General features: G+C 49.8%; 1 protein-coding gene across 4 annotated transcripts; it reads right to left on the reverse strand.

Annotated features, from left to right (window-relative positions):
* Positions 1–401: 401 nt before the first annotated feature.
* Positions 402–16,656, reverse strand: ENO1 (enolase 1). 4 transcript variants are annotated; one of them, XM_063107155.1, is made up of 12 exons: positions 16,498–16,656; positions 13,408–13,501; positions 10,902–10,997; positions 9,690–9,748; positions 7,423–7,492; positions 6,828–6,961; positions 6,023–6,245; positions 4,548–4,745; positions 3,411–3,612; positions 2,784–2,892; positions 2,362–2,420; positions 402–832 (listed from the first exon to the last, which is right to left on the reverse strand). In XM_063107155.1, the coding sequence occupies exons 2-12, from the start codon at positions 13,490–13,492 to the stop codon at positions 763–765; spliced, it is 1,305 nt and encodes a 434-aa protein (XP_062963225.1). In that variant the 5' UTR covers positions 13,493–13,501; positions 16,498–16,656; the 3' UTR covers positions 402–762. The 4 variants fall into 4 exon arrangements, with proteins under 4 accessions (XP_062963225.1, XP_062963224.1, XP_062963223.1 ...); XM_063107154.1 differs by lacking the exons at positions 9,690–9,748; positions 16,498–16,656 and adding exons at positions 9,298–9,356; positions 16,025–16,154; XM_063107153.1 differs by lacking the exon at positions 16,498–16,656 and adding an exon at positions 16,025–16,154.
* Between the last annotated feature and the right edge of the window lie 797 nt (positions 16,657–17,453).

A 17,453-nucleotide genomic window follows, 5' to 3' on the forward strand; every position in this document is an offset into this window, starting at 1 on the left:
TGGTTTGGACAACTATACAGTATGTGACCTAGAAGGTACAATCCTTAAGATAGTCTATAAACAGCTCTGCATCTCCCAAATAAGATGTCAGAACTAGAGAAGTCTCACTCTGCCTCTTCCCAGCTTAGATCCACTGTTCCGACTCCATTTCTCCTGAGGGACACGATGTCTCCTCTCTCACCTTTTGTCTCAACTGCCCTTCCCAAGGACTTATGCAAATGTCCACAGACCCTTCCTCACGCCTCTCCTTATGACACAAAGCCTCGAGCACTCGCAGGCCTACACCCTACCACGTGCCCCATGAACACTGAAGAGGAAGGACAGGCTCACAGAAGCAATGTACAGACCCAGACTGATTTGTATACACACACACACACACACACACACAGAATATTCTCATGACCAATGAGTCTTTTTATTTTGCACACAAAACCACTGGGGATCTTGCCTGTGTCCACCTTGGAGATTACACTGGAGGGTATACACAGCTCCAGACACTTGGTGGAAAGCAAGTATGAGATAAACAATGACTTGGGCCCAATCACATGATTGTAGAGCTTGGGTTTCCAGCAGGTTCCAGATGGTCAAGCTTGGCTTCTGCTGCAGTGCTAGGGAAGCAGTGAGAATGCCACAGGGGTGGGAGAGGGGAGCTAACTACCAGAGGCCCCAGCAAGTCTTGCTTGGGGGCCTCGAGCTGTCCTTGCTGACATCAGGGGCAGGGTCTAACAGCTGACTAGAGGCTCGGGCTTGCCGGCTCACCGCTTACTTGGCCAGGGGGTTTCTGAAGTTCCTGCCGGCAAACTTAGCCTTGCTGCCCAGCTCCTCTTCAATCCTTGGGAAGCACAAGGATAAAGGGAGGAGGAGAGAAAAGGAGAGATCAAACTTCTGTGCAGTTCAGTTTTTCCACCCAGAGATGTGGAACAGGAACAACTTCCTGTTCCTCCCAGGAAGTTGAGTTCCCAGAACTCTCCAGTCTGTCCAACTTCTTCTAGAACCCTCTAAACTTGTGCTCCTCTGAGATGCCAGGGATATGCTCTTCTCATCCTCCCAATTCACCCTGCAAGGTGTTGTCTACACTCCCCGCCTCTCCTCCCTGCCCCCATGTTTCTGAGGTCAAAATAAACATCAAGATCACTATTTCCTGGAATATAAAAATCCTAATGCTTTTTTTAAATAATGAAAGAGGAAAAAATAAACAGCACGGGGGAAAAAAAAGAGGGTGAACTTATTAAAAAAAAAATGTATATACTGTTTGGATCCTGAAGTTTTAAAAAAAGGCATTTTGAGACAATCAGGGGTGAGCGAGTAGTTTTGCTATTAATATTATGAAATTACTACTAATCTTGGGCAATATGATGGTCAGAGTAGTTATATTTTAAAATCTTTATCTGAAAAACATTTACATATAAAGTATTTATAGATGAAATCACAAGATGTCTGTGCTTTAAAAATCTCTGGTAAAAAATAAAGAGTGGGTGTAAAGAGACAAAAAAACGGAGGATTATTGGGAACTGCTGCACCTGGGTGGCTGGGAATGGGAGAACGTTCTACTGTTCACTCTGCTCTTTTGTGTATGTTAGAAAATATCCAGGATATGGGCCGGCCCGTGGCGCACTCGGGTGAGTGCGGTGCTGATAACACCAAAGCCACGGGTTCAGATCCCATATAGGGATGGCCGGTTCACTCACTGGGTGAGCGTGGTGCTGACAACACCAAGTCAAGGGTTAAGATCCCCTTACCGGTCATCTTTAAAAAAGAAAAGAGAAGAGAAGAAAATAAAATATCCGGGATAAAGTTTAAAAGAAGGGGTAGCATGGGAGAACTTATGAACTGGATGTGCGCGCTCCCTTTTCCTGCAAGTCTAGAAGGGGCAAATCTCCCTGTGGTCAGGAGCTTCCCAAGGACACAGAGACAGGAAAGGGACCAGAACGTCAACAGCTCCGAACCTGGAAACCTAGCTGTTTGCCCTTTGGCAATTCCCTCCATCTCTCTGAGCCCTGGCTTCCTTATCCACAAACCAAGGGTGAATTAGCTGAAACAATCACCAATATTAGCTGTCTTCTAGCTCTAAAAGTGTATGGTTACGTTGTCAAAGGGGATCCCGTTCCCTCTCCTACCAGAAGATGGCAGCACTGTACGGAACAGGCTCCTGCTTGTCAACAGTGTCGCCAAGGCTTCTCAGGGTCTAGACCCAACTCTGCCCCAACCTAATGCTGCTCAGGCCCCTGCTCCCAGCACTGCACACCACTATCTGCACAAGACCCCAGAGCCAAGAGCTCCCAGTGGAGGACAGTGCCCACACTCAGCACAGACCCCAGGACTTGAACCACAGGCCCCGTAGTTATCAGGAACTCTGTTTACCTGAGGAGCTGGTTGTACTTGGCCAAGCGCTCAGATCGGCAAGGTGCACCAGTCTTAATCTGAAGGAGAAAAAGAAAGGTCACATTTGCTTGTAGTGGACACTGAGTCTCATGGGCATCTTGGGCAAGGAGAGGGTGCCCTGGCAGAGAGAGAATTTCTAAAGGAGGGTCTCTGACCCTAGGAAAGAGGTAAAGCACCCCAGGCAGGGCATTCATGACCCCATTCTGTTCAGGCTCATGAGCCATGGCGTTACATGGGGGACACAAGCACAAAGGACGAACACGGCCTGTGCTTCTAGGAGCTTTATCAAGCTGAAGCAGCAGTGTACGTAGCCCCCCGCACCCCCCATTTTGGGTCTTCCCAGGAAGTTGAGGTCAGAGAGAAGAAATATAGAGAACGTTTCATTCTAAGCAGCTCTTTACCTGGCCAGTGCAGAGGCCCACCACCAGGTCGGCAATGAAGGTATCTTCAGTCTCCCCGGAACGATGAGACACCATAACACCCCAGCCATTGGACTGGGCCAGCTTGCACCTGGAAGCCAGGAAACAACTCAGATGGCCCGACCCCATTTACTGGCACCATGAACCCCGCCCCAGCCCCACCACGCCTCACTGCTGGCAGCCCATCAGAGGGGCTGTCAGCACAGAGCTCAGGAAGATAAGCAGAGGCCAACCCTCGCCCTGCCCTGAGCTGCTCCTGTGACAGCCTGCTCAGCCCGTTGTGCTTGTAACACCGGGTCCGGCCTCCTTGAGAGGAGACAGACTAGTCTTCTCTGACACACCCCTTCACTGCCTCTCCATATGTGAAATTAAAGCACATTTCTGGGGCCACGAAGGAGTTAGGACCAGGCCACCACTGTTCTAAGCTCAGTCCCCTTGATGTCATCACTTATTTTAAAAGCTACCTGGAGTTCAAACATAAAGCCATTACAATTCCAGGATGTCCTTAGTCCTAGTCAACAGGACTTCCCAACCCCAGAAGAAAGGAGCCCTTGTGCTGATTCACAATCTCTAATGGTGTGAAAGCCACTCTCCCAGGAGGGCACTTACGCCTGAAGGGACTCGGTCACGGAGCCGATCTGATTCACTTTGAGCAGGAGGCAGTTGCATGATTTTTGGTCCACGGCCTTGGCAATCCGCTTCGGGTTGGTCACTGTGAGATCATCCCCCACCACCTGGATTCCTGCACTAGCCGTGAACTTCTTCCAAGCATCCCAGTCATCCTGGTCAAAGGGGTCTTCGATAGACACCACTGCCAGAAGGAGAGACAGTGTGAGCCTCCCGGTCTGCTGAAGCGCAGCACTGACAGGCTCACTGCCCTCTCGACTCGCTGCTCACCCGGTCTCATGCCTCCCTCACCTGCATGACAGCAACAGCCCCACACTCATCTCCTGGAAAACTCTGCTCTACCAACCTGCTCCTGCAGCAGGGCACAGGTTACCCACACTCCCGGGCCCACAGGGGGTGGCTTTTTTTTTAAAGGGGACTTACCTGCCCAGGGTAGTTTGAGTTTAGTGCCCCCGAGAATAAGAATAGAGGCACACGACCACGCCCCCTCCCCACCAATTGCTCGGCAACAACATCTCAGAATGTAAAAAAATAATGATAAATAAATTTTTTTAAAAAAGAGGAGCAGACTCAGAAGTGTGAAGACCTGAGTCTGAGTCTGGCTCAGCCTTGACCAAGTAGTTCAGTAGTCAGACTTCTTGTCTAAATCCTTGCTCCACCATTTGCTGTGTGCCCTTGCATAGGTTATTAAACCACTCTGTACCTCAGCTTCCTCTCCTGGAAAACGTAGTAACAGGCCCTATCCTATGTGCATTAAATGATGCAGCATCTGGAACAGAGCCCAGCTCACAGGAAGCATGACAAGTTTTAGTAACAAGTGGCCGTTATGATTCTCAAGGCTCGGTTTCCTGTATAAAGGGGCGCAAACTGCACCTGCTCCATGAGGCTGTTACGACAGAAGGTAGTGGGACTTTGTGAACAACTTATCACACACTGCTGTGTGATACTGAGGCTCCTTCGCTACTCCAGTAGCCTCGGTGAAGACCCACGTATGAGTGCAGCCCCTGGCAGAGCACCCTCAGCCTCGCAGCCGGCACCAGTTAGCCAGCCAGATGCTGCAGCTGCCCTGCTGCACGTTGGCGGCTGGAGGAGGCAGAAAGCACCCCAAGGAGCACTCACCTGGGTAGTCCTTGATGAAGGACTTGTACAGGTCGGCCAGCTGGTCGGGTGTGATGTACCTGCTAGCGTCATCGGGAGACTTGAAGTCCAGGTCATACTTCCCAGACCTGAAGAACTCAGAGGCAGCCACGTCCATGCCAATTACCACCTTGTCACTGTAGCCAGCTTTCCCGATTGCATTCTTCAGCAGCTCCAGGGCTGGAAAGAGTTGGTGGCAACAAGTTAATAGGCAAATAGAGATAAAATTCCCCTTTGACAGTTGCCAAACGGGGACTGTAACAGAAAGAGCATAGGGAGCTCTAGCCCTGACATCAGTTTTGATGACGCCAGTGATGTTTCTCTGCTTTGGGGTGAAAAACCATTGGTCAGGGCCTCAGTGAATCACCACGTGGGAAATTAAGTACTGAATCTTAGAGTGCGGTGTTATAACACCAAGGTCAAGGGTTCGGATCCCTGACTACTGGCCAGACACCAATAAATAAATAAATAAATAAGTACTAAATCTAAAAACAGCCTTTCTCACTGACAAATGCTCCCACATTTAGTGCCCAGGAACAGCTGTGCTGGCCAAGATGCAGTTACAGTGACCAGCTGAGATCAGCTGTCCCCAGGAATAGGCTTTAAATAGAGCTGAGGCTGGGATCCAAGAGGCAGCCTTACACTGCAGCGCCGCACTGAGCAAACGAACAGACACTTGGCTCCCGCTCTGCACGAAAGATGCCCAAACTACTAGGTTAAACCAGGTGAAAGGGCCATTTTTCTAGGTCAAAAATGGCTGAATATCATCAATCTCACATGGCTGACCAAAGAACAGGATGAATATTTCCTTTCACCAGCTGTCCATGAAGGCAATGGATATATGCTTGAGCACTGTTTATCCTCTAAAACAAAGAACTCGGCAGTAAATAAATAAGACCTGTCCTAAGGCTTTCTTAAAGATTCATAGCAAAATCAAAACAGAGACTGTTTTTGAAGTATTTCCACAAAGAATTACCGTGGTTGACTTTATTAAAATAGCAATTAACTGGGCTGGCCAATTAGTTCAGTTGATTAGAGCACAGCCTTATATCACCAAGGTCACAGGTTCAGATCCCCGTACCGGTCAGCTGCTTCTCCCAAAATAAAAATAAATAAAATAACTATTAATCATCTTCCCGAATAACCGGCATCTTCTTGCACAAAGAGATTTCAAGCCTTTGCCACTGAAAGGTGAGCAGGAATGGCGAGAAATAAACCGCCTTTCTCTGCCCCAGTCAGCCAGGCTTAAACAGATCACCAGGTAACGCAGAAGTCAAATTAACGAAGACAATGTTATTCTTTAAAATTAAGCTCCCAGTCCCCCCAACCCTGTGTACAGGGTCCTGATCCTCGAAGAACAAAAGGCGGAACGACCGTCGTTCCCAAAGTGGCAGGTGTGAAAGACCCAAGGACACGGAACCGCGCTGCACAGCTCAGGGATCCCCCAGCGCCTTTACCTTCTTTGTTCTCCAGGATGTTAGGAGCAAACCCGCCTTCGTCCCCCACGTTGGTGGCATCTTTCCCATACTTCTCCTTGATGACGTTCTTCAGGTTGTGGTACACCTCCGCTCCAATGCGCATGGCTTCCTGAAAGCTCGCTGCACCCACGGGGAGAATCATGAACTCCTGCATGGCCAGCTTGTTGCCAGCATGAGAACCGCCGTTGATCACATTGAAAGCCTGGGGAGAGGCGGAGTGGACCAGCATGACCCCGGGCCTGGAGAGGCAGCAAGCCCCGTGTCCGATCGCCCGACTCGCACATGCGCCCGACTCGCACATGCGCCCGACTCGCACATGCGCCCGACTCGCACATGCGCCCGACTCGCACATGCGCCCGACTCGCACATGCGCCCGACTCGCACATGCGCCCGACTGCGTCCCCGAGGAGCATGAGTGGGCCAGGGGTGGCTATGGGATGCCTGCCAGGTCTCTTTGGATAGCTGTAATATTTACCACCAGGAGAGGCACTCGCTACTATGTCAGCTAACACTAACACCCTAACAAGGAAAGCACTGCTGTCACCAACACCCCCCGCCCCCCAATCACAAATAAAGGTCCTAGGGCGCAGGGAAGTGGAGTCAGTTGCTCAAGGTCATGCTCAGCAGGGGGCAGAAGAGCTGTTTAAGGCCAAGACCTCCAGAACCTGCTCTTTCCCACTGGGCTGAGATAGTCACGTGTCCAAGATCAATGTATAGGAGGTCTCAGATCCCCGCGAGAAAGGTGACACCCCCACGCCTGGCTTAGAAGTCCCAAGCCACTCACCGGAACTGGCAGGATGACTTCAGAGTTGCCAGCCAAGTCGGCGATGTGGCGGTACAGGGGCACCCCCTTCTCTACAGCGCCAGCCTTACAGACAGCAAGGGACACCCCCAGAATGGCATTTGCACCAAACTTAGCTGGAAGAGAATAAATGGTTAAATGAAAGTATTTCTTACTCACCAGCCTGCCTCCTGCTGGTCTCCTGCCTGTTAGCGCCACTGTATGGCACCGCACCTGGACTGCGTTGTCTCGCTTCAGGCGTTCAGACTAGAAATGCAAACGCATCCCGCGCACGCCCACCTGCCTCCCCGTAAGACAAAGCCCCTTTGGATGACAAACTGGTAAATTTCATAAATTGCCTGATTTATTAAAAAGGGCAAACCTCTTCTGGGTAACCATTTAGACATTCTGCTGTCACCTGGTTATGCTCCTAATATTTAAAAATGTCATTTCTTGAGGCAAAGAAACTGGAATAGGCCACAGACTGTTATTTAGTTCATCCTTAGGGATTATTCCATCTCTTCCCGGAAGTTTTTTAAAAGGTCTCCAGTAGACTCCCCAGTCTTCCCTGGCAAACACTCTACCTCAGTTCACTCACATTTATTTTCTGTTCCATCCATCTCGATCATCAGCTTGTCAATCTTCTCCTGCTCCAAGACATTCAGTTTCTACAAGGGAGAGGGCAGGGTGAGGGCAGGGAGGGCTGGGCACACTCTTCCTGCAAAACCTCCACTCGCCTGCCATGGAAGCAACAAAACTTCTGAATTGTGCAAAGTCAAAATCAATTCTGTGCTCGATGTTTGTTTCTTAGGCAAAAAAATCAGGGGTGAGGGTGGAGGGGGGGAGCATGAGAAAATGAAGGAGAGAGACAAAACTGCCTTTTCCTTGCTTTAATGGTGTCATTTCTTTCAGCCAACAATGTAAGAAACAGAGACTATAAAACATGATCCTTGGGTCACAAACATTATAGTCTACCCAGGGAGTCCAAAATGACATTGTACACAAGACAGAATTGTCTGGTACACGCTACATCAGCTTTTACTACAAACGGGTATGGCATGTGTGGGCAATAGGCAAATCACAAAGGCCACTGCTCACTCAGACGTGCTGGCCCTTCAAAGGAAGGCCCTGCCGCTCTCCCTCTTGGCCAGCCCCAGTGAGGGCAAATTTTCATCCTCTGATGAAAGGGGTGTTTTGCAGGTAGTACAAAATCACTTAGCAAATGTGTAATGGCTGATCAAAGTGTATATTTTTGGTGAGACTATAAAGTAATAAAACTGGTGTCTTGAAAACTGGCTCAAAGTAATTTCTTTAATAAAAATCGACATTACTTTAAAAACTTCATAATCGAATCAGTGCATTATTTTACACGTTATTTATATACAAACTAAAATACGAAAAGAAAATCATCTACAGCCTCGGCATGCCATGTTAAAGACTTGGCATCTTTTGCTGTTTGACACTGAAAAAAGCGTTCAGTTACCCAAGCAGACAGCTTTAGAGGCCGATCCTCACCACCAGTTAAGTTCCAATGTGTTTCTCCCGTGGGGACAAATCATCAAGGAAGCTCTGCTCACTGTGTTAATCATGCCACGCAGGGGTACGAAGGGACAGAGAACAAGGTATGTGTGGAGTGCCTGGGAGACTGAATAGAGGGCATGTGCAGCTAAAGCAGTAACAAGAAATTTTGTCTGGGGACCATTCGCGAAGGGACCAATTAGAGTGCCACAAAGGCCAGGCCAAATAAGCAAGCCAACACAGGAGCACCTCGTTTTCCATCAGTGCACAGGATGAATTCAAGGAGGGGAGGGGCCAGACGCAAGTGGGATGGGTAAGGAGACTGTGGCTGGCTTTGGACAGGCTCAGAGGGCTTCTCTACACAGGGATTTTCAAACTGCTCCCATCTGGGAAGCACCACAGGAATTATGAAGGGAAGGGCCATAGGGAGGATAAACGTGACAAAAAATTGCTGAGTAGGTTGGGTTGTTGGGTTCCCTAACCCCATTTTACCTACAGCAGCTCTACTCTTCTCTGTCTGATACACTGAGGTTTCAAGAAGAATTTTATTTAACAAGAATTCCATTGTTAAAAACAAAGACAGTAGAAATACAGTAAATAATTCCAAAGGTTGTGAAAAATGAGTCACTATGGACACTACCTCCAATACCCCCAAGAGAACTGCTCTTAAAATCTTAATTTCCCAAAGGTCAAGATAGTTGCAGGGAAAAATAATCGGGGCTCTAAGACAGGCTCCCATTCCTCTGATCCAATTCCATGTGCTATTAGAAGTGGACACACAGGCAGAGGACAGGTTAGAAGTGTGTCGTGCATGAATTGTTCTCATGCATGACAGGGAATCCAACTGGCTTCTGCAGCTCTCAGAATAAGCTCTTCTGTGAACAGGAAAGCCCCTGGGCCTGGGAGACATTCTGGTGGCATTAATACACATTAGTTATCAGGAGGCAGGTCCTACCTTGCTAACCAGGGCAGGTGCAATAGTTTTATTGATGTGCTCAACAGCCTTTGAGACACCTAGAAGGAACAATCAAATCAAATTACTGACATTAACAGAAAAAAACAAAACAAAACAGGCTTGAGCAGCACTGCTAGAGAGAACTGCTGATGCTGCTGATGCAGAAGCTGCCAAAGGACCTTCCATGGGGCCTCTTTAAAATCCCCAGCCCCCTCTTCCCCATAGAATGGGAGGACTTTCCGGCCCAGTCTGAGTGCTCTTACCCAGGACCCCAGAGGGTTACAGCCACACAAGAGCAACCAGCTCAGAATTATCTGCCAGGGGAGGTTAGTTTGCAAGACCATGCACTGGAAACACCAGCTGCAGAAACCGAAGGGCGTCCGGTGCGTTACCTGAGTGCACAAGGCTGGTGCCAGGAACTCATTAATATACTTAACGGGCCTGGAGATGCCTGCCCGGTAGAGATGGACAGAGAAGGAGGCATGAGAGACTCAGGAGAGAACAGGTGACGAAGGACCCGGAGGGAGAGAGCGTGAGGAAACAGGAAGGCAGAGGAGAGCATTTCGGGCACCACGCATTCATTCTTCCAGAACTGCTGACTGACTGAGCACTTATTACCGCCAAGGCACAGCACTGTCCTAACCCAGGCAAGTCCCCACACAGGCCGTTAAACAACGGTAACGTGCTTATGTGTAGAGAGAGCTCTTTGTAGCACATGAAATGGGACTAAATACGTAGCCTTCCTACAGCACTGTCACTGTGACTCTGGCCCAGGGTTTCTCAAGCTTATGTCATTATCACCCCCTCCGCCCCGCTGCCTAAAGACAGACTTCTCCCCTAACCGCTCACCCCCTCCCCCTTGAAGTTTAAATACCTCTGATATGCTGTACATCTGTTTATGTCTAGTGGCCCTTTGGAGGGCCACAAACCATGGTAATGTCGTAAGATTTTCTGCCTCTCCCTCCCCCTGGGGTCATTGCCCTGCTGATAATGGCAGTCTAACCCCATGTGCTTTGCTTTTCTGTAATCAGGCTGCACAGGTTGTCTCTAGAAAGGTGAAAGCTGCCCAACACAGCCGATCAGAGGCTGGCTCTTCTACAGAGCAGCCCTTCTTGTGAGTTAGACAACTACAATGGCTCATCTGTAGATCACCATTAATGGCAGGCCATCAGCTAGACCTTCCTTGGATACTTTCTTGCCCTGGAAGAGGGCTGATGGTCTGGAAGGCCCACAGGGCCCTCCTGGGAGAACAAGGAGACCTTTCTCTAGCATTAGTTATCAGGTCCTGTTCTCATCCTTGGGTCCCCTGGCCTAACTGCGAAGGAGTATTTCACAGAGGGGAGCCAAACTGCAATAGAAACAAGCATTAAAACTCCAACCCTCAATTTACAGGCTTAGGAACCCTGGCATCAATAAGCCAGCTCTCGGCTCTCCCGTGTGCTGCTCACCATCAACAGCATGTGTTCAGGAAGGTTTCCCACCCTCCGATACGAGCCCCACCCAGAGAGGAGGAGGGGTCTGGGGAAGGCCAGGAGCAGGGCTGGGGGCAAGGAGGCTGGGCTGCAGCCTCGCTCCAGAGGCGAGCGGCAGGTTCCAAGTCTTACCCTTCCCCATATAGCGAGTCTTATCATTGTCCCGGAGCTCGAGGGCCTCATAGATACCCGTTGAGGCACCACTGGGCACAGCAGCTCTGAAGAGACCTGGATGTGAGGAAAAAGCAGTCACGATTAAGAAACACAGTTACAGCATAAGCCCAAGCTCGCTCCCACTCACAGAGGGCAACTGTCATCAGGAAACAGTTTCTTCCTTTTGCTAACTGGGTGACTAAAATGGTCTGTTCTTCCTGCCCTGCACATTTTTATGATTGTGCAATGCAGACCTCACTACAAAGTTGATGAATTTCTCTAGTTTACAGAAAACACTCCAGAGCAGAGCTTTTGACTTGAATGTGCACACGTGCCAGCCGGGGATCTTGTTAGAATGCCAACTCCGATCCAGCGAGTCTGAGAGTCTGTGTCTCTAACAAGCTCGCAGTTGGTGCCCTGCAGCTGGTCTGTGGACCACTCCCAGCAGTACCACTGCCCAAAATACAACACAAGCCATGTAGGGGATTTCAGATTTCTAGTGTCTATGCTGAAGTTAAAAAGTAAAAAAATGGGACATAAATTGGCTCAAGAGGAATCTCTGTAGCTTATCTGCTTCAGCTTGGGCACCAATAAATGCCATTTTGGGGGTTCTCTGCCCATTAGGAAACTGGAAAACAGGGTAGACGGGGGGAAAAGGCACAAAGACAATAAAAAGTACAAAGTTTAATAACACGAGGACACAAGCATTGAATCACGCACTCCCAGATACAGAATCGAGCCATCTGGCTACACCTATTCTGTGGAACATGGAAATGGCAATCTTGAACCAATGCACAACGACAGACAGTATCCAGAACGGTGCTGCAGATGTCTGGTTATGGGGGACAGGCAGGTTTAGGAGTGCAGGAAGTGTAGGCAGCCTGCTGAATCTACATGAGCTTGGAGGGAACTCCCCATCTGAAGTGTGTGAAGAACTGGTGGGTGTGGGGACGTGAAGGCAAATGAAAGGAGCACACCACTGAGCAGACGTTTCAACCGAACAGTCTACTGGTTCTCTGTGCTGCACCTGCAGTGGTCGTGTATGATCAGGACACGCGCTCTTCTCGCAACCCACTCTGGCTTCCTACATGTCCACCAGGCACTGGATTCGGTGAATAAGAGATGAAAACAAGAGGTTCAAAGTCTATGGACCGTGGGTGGTAACAATGTGGTAATGTAGGTACACCCACTGCAACAAATGCACCCTCGGGGTGGGGCATGTTGATCCTGGGGGTGCTGTGCCTGTGCCGCGGCAGTGGGTACATGGGAAAGCTCTGCACCTTCCGCTCAATTTTGCTGTGAACCTAAAACTGCTCTCAAAATGTTGATTAAAAAAAGAAAGATATACAAGGTTCTTAACAAATCCATCAATTTCATGTTTTTGGAAAAGGATGAAATCACAAGGGAGAAAGTTCCATTTATTTCAATTTCAGGAAATATTAATTTTAATAATTTTAAAATGTTTCAAAGAAAATTCCTCCTGACAATCTTGTGTCTTGCTTCTTTTCTGTTGTTGTTTAAAGTCCATTAGTTTCCAAGTGGAAAGTTCTACCTGTGACAAAGCAGGCTAATCTCATAACCTGATGGGACATCTCAGCACCCTATGAGAGCCCTCAGTATTCACCACGCTGAGAAGAAACCCCACAAGGCACACTTTTGGTCAATGAAGGATCCCTCTTATCCTGAGGGGGAGGGGGTGGGGCAGGCGGGCAGGGCCGGGTTCCGCTGCAAGGCCTGTGAGTCAGGACAGTGACTCAGGCCTGACTGGCAGGGCTCCGTGAGCCAGCACTGCGGAGTGATTCTGCCTGAAGCTCCTTTTCCAACCTCACCCACCACATCCATTTATGAAATAGCAACGACGTTGCTGGAGGAAACACAGGGCTGCAGAGACACCAGATTTTCTTCTTAACTTAAAAAAAAGGGGTGGGAGCTTTTAAGAGTCCCCATTCTATTGTTTTTTACATGAGAAAATTCCTCCTATGGGGACTTACAGCCAAGTAAAACCTCTGGACTGTCCCAACGACCCCAAATAAAAACTGTCCCTGATTCCTGCTTGAGAAGTGACTTCTTGACACAAGGGTAAGAGGGCTGCACTTGACCACACTCCTCAAATCTCTTTCCATATCAAGCGAGAAGGGCCATCCCACTGCACCGTCTCTGCTTATTTGGTCACAGCAAGCTGTGAAGCCAACGACGGATGATGGGCCTTGTAGGGACAAGGTTTCAAGGTATCACCTTACTCCCCTACCTCACTGCCCTAGGGGCCAATCTGCCTTCTGAATACCAAGCAGCAGCAAGGCAAGGACTCCATGCCTTACCACCCCCACCACCTTAGTCACGAGTAACAACCTATGAGCATGGGCAGACCAGCAAGAAAAGCTTTCACAGCAACAGACTTTGTCTTGCCTAAGCCTCCATCACTTTAAGAACATTTTTTTACATGGAGTGTGGTAGAAGGAACTATGGAAACCAATGTGGCACATACCTTTTGAGGTGTAAAGATCTACCTCAACAGTGGGATTCCCACGCGAGTCAAAGATCTCTCTGGCATGGACCTTGAGAATAGACATGGTGAACCTCTGTGGGGAAACACATAGTTCATATTTTCCGTAAACCACAGTGTAGCAGTTGTTCATTCATTCAAGGGATGGATCACTCTGAGGGCTCCAGGACTAGAAAGAATCTGTATCAGACTAAATATTCGATGCAGGAATGCTGGTTAGAGGAGGGAAAAGTCTGCTACAGAGCCCTGGGAATTGTTCCTAAAAAAAGTAGGTTGTGCCCAGTTCTGGAAGGCCTTAAACCTCAGTTCAGATCTCGTCCTATAAGCAAAAAAAGCCTGAAAATGTGTGCGCCAGGGAGAAATCAAATCCAAATGGAAAGATTCATGTGCTGATGGCACACAGAACGGCTCGCCTCGAGAGGAGGAAGTCTGAAACTGGTTACTGTCAGTTAACACTGAGGGTTGGCATGGGGACGGGAATGGCAAAGGAAGAACAGACATGAAGGTCACCGACAAAACCATCCAAGACAACGTCAAAAAGAACAGAAGTGGGGGAACCAGGAGGAAAGTCTGGCTTGTAGTGCAAGAGTGAGTTAAAAGTTTGGGACATAATTCATCAAATAATTTGAGGTAGCAGCAGAACATTCGATTGGTAGATATGTAATAATCAGTTAGAAAGTTTGAGTTTGGACTCAGGAATAATGAGCTCCGTGGTTTGTGTACTGTGACCTTTGCTACTGCTTCTGCCACTTTCTGGCCCTTTCAAATTTCACAGTATTTGGGTCTTTAGCAGGACAGGACATACCAATAATGACATATAATTGGCATTTCTTTCATAGGGCATTTTAACGTGATTTTAAAAACTTAATAATGAAGTGCTGTGATTTGGAAATAGAGAAAAGATTCTATCTTTGAACATCAGGAAGAGAAGAGGCTTCCTTTGGGGGAAAAAAGACTTGCAGAAACAAAGAGCAAATAGCAAGTCCTCAAAGAAAGCCCTTTTCTTCCTTTTTTCCTGTGGGGCTCCCCAGAAAAGAAACTAATTGGACAACTAATGAAATTGAAGTGGATGAGAGGAACTGAATTAATGTTCAGAAGCCATTATCTAGCTGGACTCCCATCCAACATCTTCTCTGGAATGTTCTGAAGCAGCAAATGACATCTTTTTTTAAATGCAAAATCAGATACTGAAGTCACTTCTGTGGCTTTGTCATCTATTTAACAATCAAGTTTTATTCATCAGCCAAGAAAAAGGTATCTAATTTTTATCTACTATGTTCCAAAAAGGCAAATTTGTTTAAACATAGTTTTAAAAATTTAGTTAACTTTGAGTTTTGGCAAATTATATACCTGTGTAACATTTCCATTACCCCAAAAAGTTCCCTCAGGTTATTTCCAGTCAATTTCCCCCATCCTCAGGCCATCGCTGATTTACTCTGCAGATTTCAGATGCACTTTTAAACACATTTTTATTACACTACCTCAGTATTTTTAGTTTAATTTTAGTGAAATAAGACAAAATAATTAATTTCATGATGTAAAAATAAAATGTAACTCATCTTTAAACTGGAAAGAAAAACTATTCTCCAAAGTCATTAAAGTTCAGGGAGCACAGTCAGGGAGGAGGGTTGGTCTGCCAGTCTTCACAGCTTTCCCATTCTTTTTTTTTCTTTAAATACACACCAATGAGGTTGAACTACCAGTCCTCACAGCTTTTTAACTGCCTGGATTGAACACCGTACCAAGGGGCAGAATAAATGGGCAAAGCAGTCACAGCCTAGGTGGGCCCCGAAGGGAAGTCAACCAGTGGACCACACCGCCCAGGGGCAAGAACACGTGGCGGAGAAACGGCAACAGGAAGCTTTCTTAAAATGCATCCTTTTGAAGTCCGGTCGGGGCCTGATCTTGGTGGCCAGCCGGGGAGCCAGGAGCAGCGCTTGCCTAACCTGGGCGAGGTCGCCCCGAGGGCTTCCCAGTCATCCAACGGTGCTGCTGCAGTTCCCTCCAGAACAAGCACCTTCTCTTAGTCTTAGTCACTCCCTACTCCGGAGCGGGGATGCGCTGGACACCCCGACGCTGAACTGCAGGCCCTGAGCCAGCGCGGGGAGCAGGGGCTGCCGGTGGCGGGAGCGGACACCGCAGCTCGTGGGCATCTCTTCCTTCCCTGCGCCTCCCTCCATTTTAGGAATGGCCCGGCTTTAATGAGCACCGGGGCTAAGTCTGCATTTTTCCCCCAAACCTCCCACTTGACTAGGTAAGGCCAACCTCCCGCTCCCAGCTCTTGCTGTTATAAACGGCCCGCGTGTGCTGCTCCTGACTCCCTAAGCAGTTACCGACCCCGTAATCCCGTAGTCACGTGCTGGTCTGCACCTCCCCCCTCCAAAGCAATCGGGCGACCCACAGATGCGCCTGGCGCCGCGCCCCCGCCCTGGGCACGGACCTCCGGACCTCGGGGTCTGCAGGGGACTCCGATTCCGCCCAGGGAAGGTGGCTCGCACCTGGTGACCGACCCCCCCCCCGTACCCCTCCCAGCCACGCCGTCTCTGAGGGGAAGGGGCCCCGCAAGCCTGGATCGGCAGCCCTTCCCCGCAGTCCTCACCTGGCCACCTGATCTTGTCGCTCAGGGAAGAAGCAGAGGGCGCTGAGGACAGCGAGGCGAGAGCTAAGCCAGCGAGGTCTAGGTGCCCCGAGTGCCCCGAGCCCTTCTCCACGCCGCCCACCCCGACTTCCTGCCCAGCTCGGGGAGATCCCGCCCACTTCCCGCCCCTCCTCGCCGCCTCTCCATTGGCCAGGCGCGCCGTCACTCGAGCCCTCGCCCCGCGGGAAGGGGCGGGACTGCGACCGCCATCCCGGCCGGGGCGGGGTGGCGGGGGGTGGGGCGCAACGATCCGGGGATTTGGGGCCGGCGGCGCCGGAGGTGGGGGGTGGGGCGGCTCCCCCAGCGGCTGTGTCGGAGTGCGGGACAGCTGTCCACTGGGACCCCTGGGCCGAGCGGGGTCTGCGGAGCCAGGGCCCCCGGGGAAGGGCGGGGGCGGCGCGGCGGGCATGAGGGCTCGGGGCTCTGTCACGTACTCCGAGTCCTGCACGCACTCAGCGTCGCTCCGGCGCTGCACGTCCGGCCCACGACCTTGGTGACGACCTTCACACCCCGCCCAGCCGAGGTGCGGGAGACCCCGTCGGCGACCAGACATTGAGCGGCCGCGCGCCCCGGCCCCATTCCGGGTCGGGGGCGCGGGCCACGTGCGCCCACCCGCGCCTGCGCGCTGCGCCCCTCGCCGCGTGCCGCCAGCCAAGGTGACTCCATGCCTTTCTCCCTGCTGCGCGGTCGCACGTGGGTATCGGGCCGAAGGGAAGGCCCACTGCCCTGTGGCTTTACCCAATACTTTTCTGAGCGCTTCGTACCTGCTTCCCAGTGTAGATTAATTCTCCTGCTCTTGTTAATGTTGAACCGTGAAAGGAGATTTTAGACGCCTCCCTCGTTCACCTGCGGGGCTAGATGGCACCTGCCTGGATTCTTGTGATGATTTGGACTGGAATTTCACACAGACCTGGAGGATTGCTTAAAGTTCAAGACAGGTCATATTCCACAGTGGTTCGGCGAGTGAAAACCAGGACGGAGTAGGTGGAGTGATTTTACCTCTCATTCTGATCAAGAAAGAACTGATATATCCCCGTACGGGCCAGCCGCCAAAACCAAAAACCTGACAGCCATTCAAACACCAGCTCTGCCGCACGTCCCCCACTCCGAAGGAGGGCCGCGACGGTCACTTGGTTTTCTGTTAATTTTTGTATTTTCTTAGCCTTCCTGCTGGTATGTAAGTCTGTCTGAGAGCTAAAGACAATGTCATACCTCACCCTATTTTACTCATTTCCTTGCACAGGGAGACTCAAGTATGTACTTGAATTTAATAATATTTCTTCTGGGCAGATGCAAAAACTGCTTTTTTTTTTTTTTTAACCCCTAACATTTTTATCCCTGGAGCTACTGGCTTAGATTTCCACTTGAGTAAAATGAAGGCCTATTGATT

The sequence above is a fragment of the Cynocephalus volans genome, chromosome 8 (assembly GCF_027409185.1).
Source record: "Cynocephalus volans isolate mCynVol1 chromosome 8, mCynVol1.pri, whole genome shotgun sequence".
Taxonomy (NCBI): Eukaryota; Metazoa; Chordata; class Mammalia; order Dermoptera; family Cynocephalidae; genus Cynocephalus; species Cynocephalus volans.

What these genes read in the sequence shown, in the direction of transcription:
- ENO1 (XM_063107155.1), bottom strand. Translation starts at nt 13,492, where the DNA reads ATGTCTATTCTCAAGGTCCATGCCAGAGAGATCTTTGACTCGCGTGGG. An exon ending in CATCCTGGAGAACAAAGAAG is followed by an intron (nt 4,746 to 6,022) that starts GTAAAGGCGCTG and finishes AACTCTTTCCAG; the next exon opens with CCCTGGAGCTGCTGAAGAAT. An exon ending in TGGGCCTCTGCACTGGCCAG is followed by an intron (nt 2,421 to 2,783) that starts GTAAAGAGCTGC and finishes TTTCTCCTTCAG; the next exon opens with ATTAAGACTGGTGCACCTTG.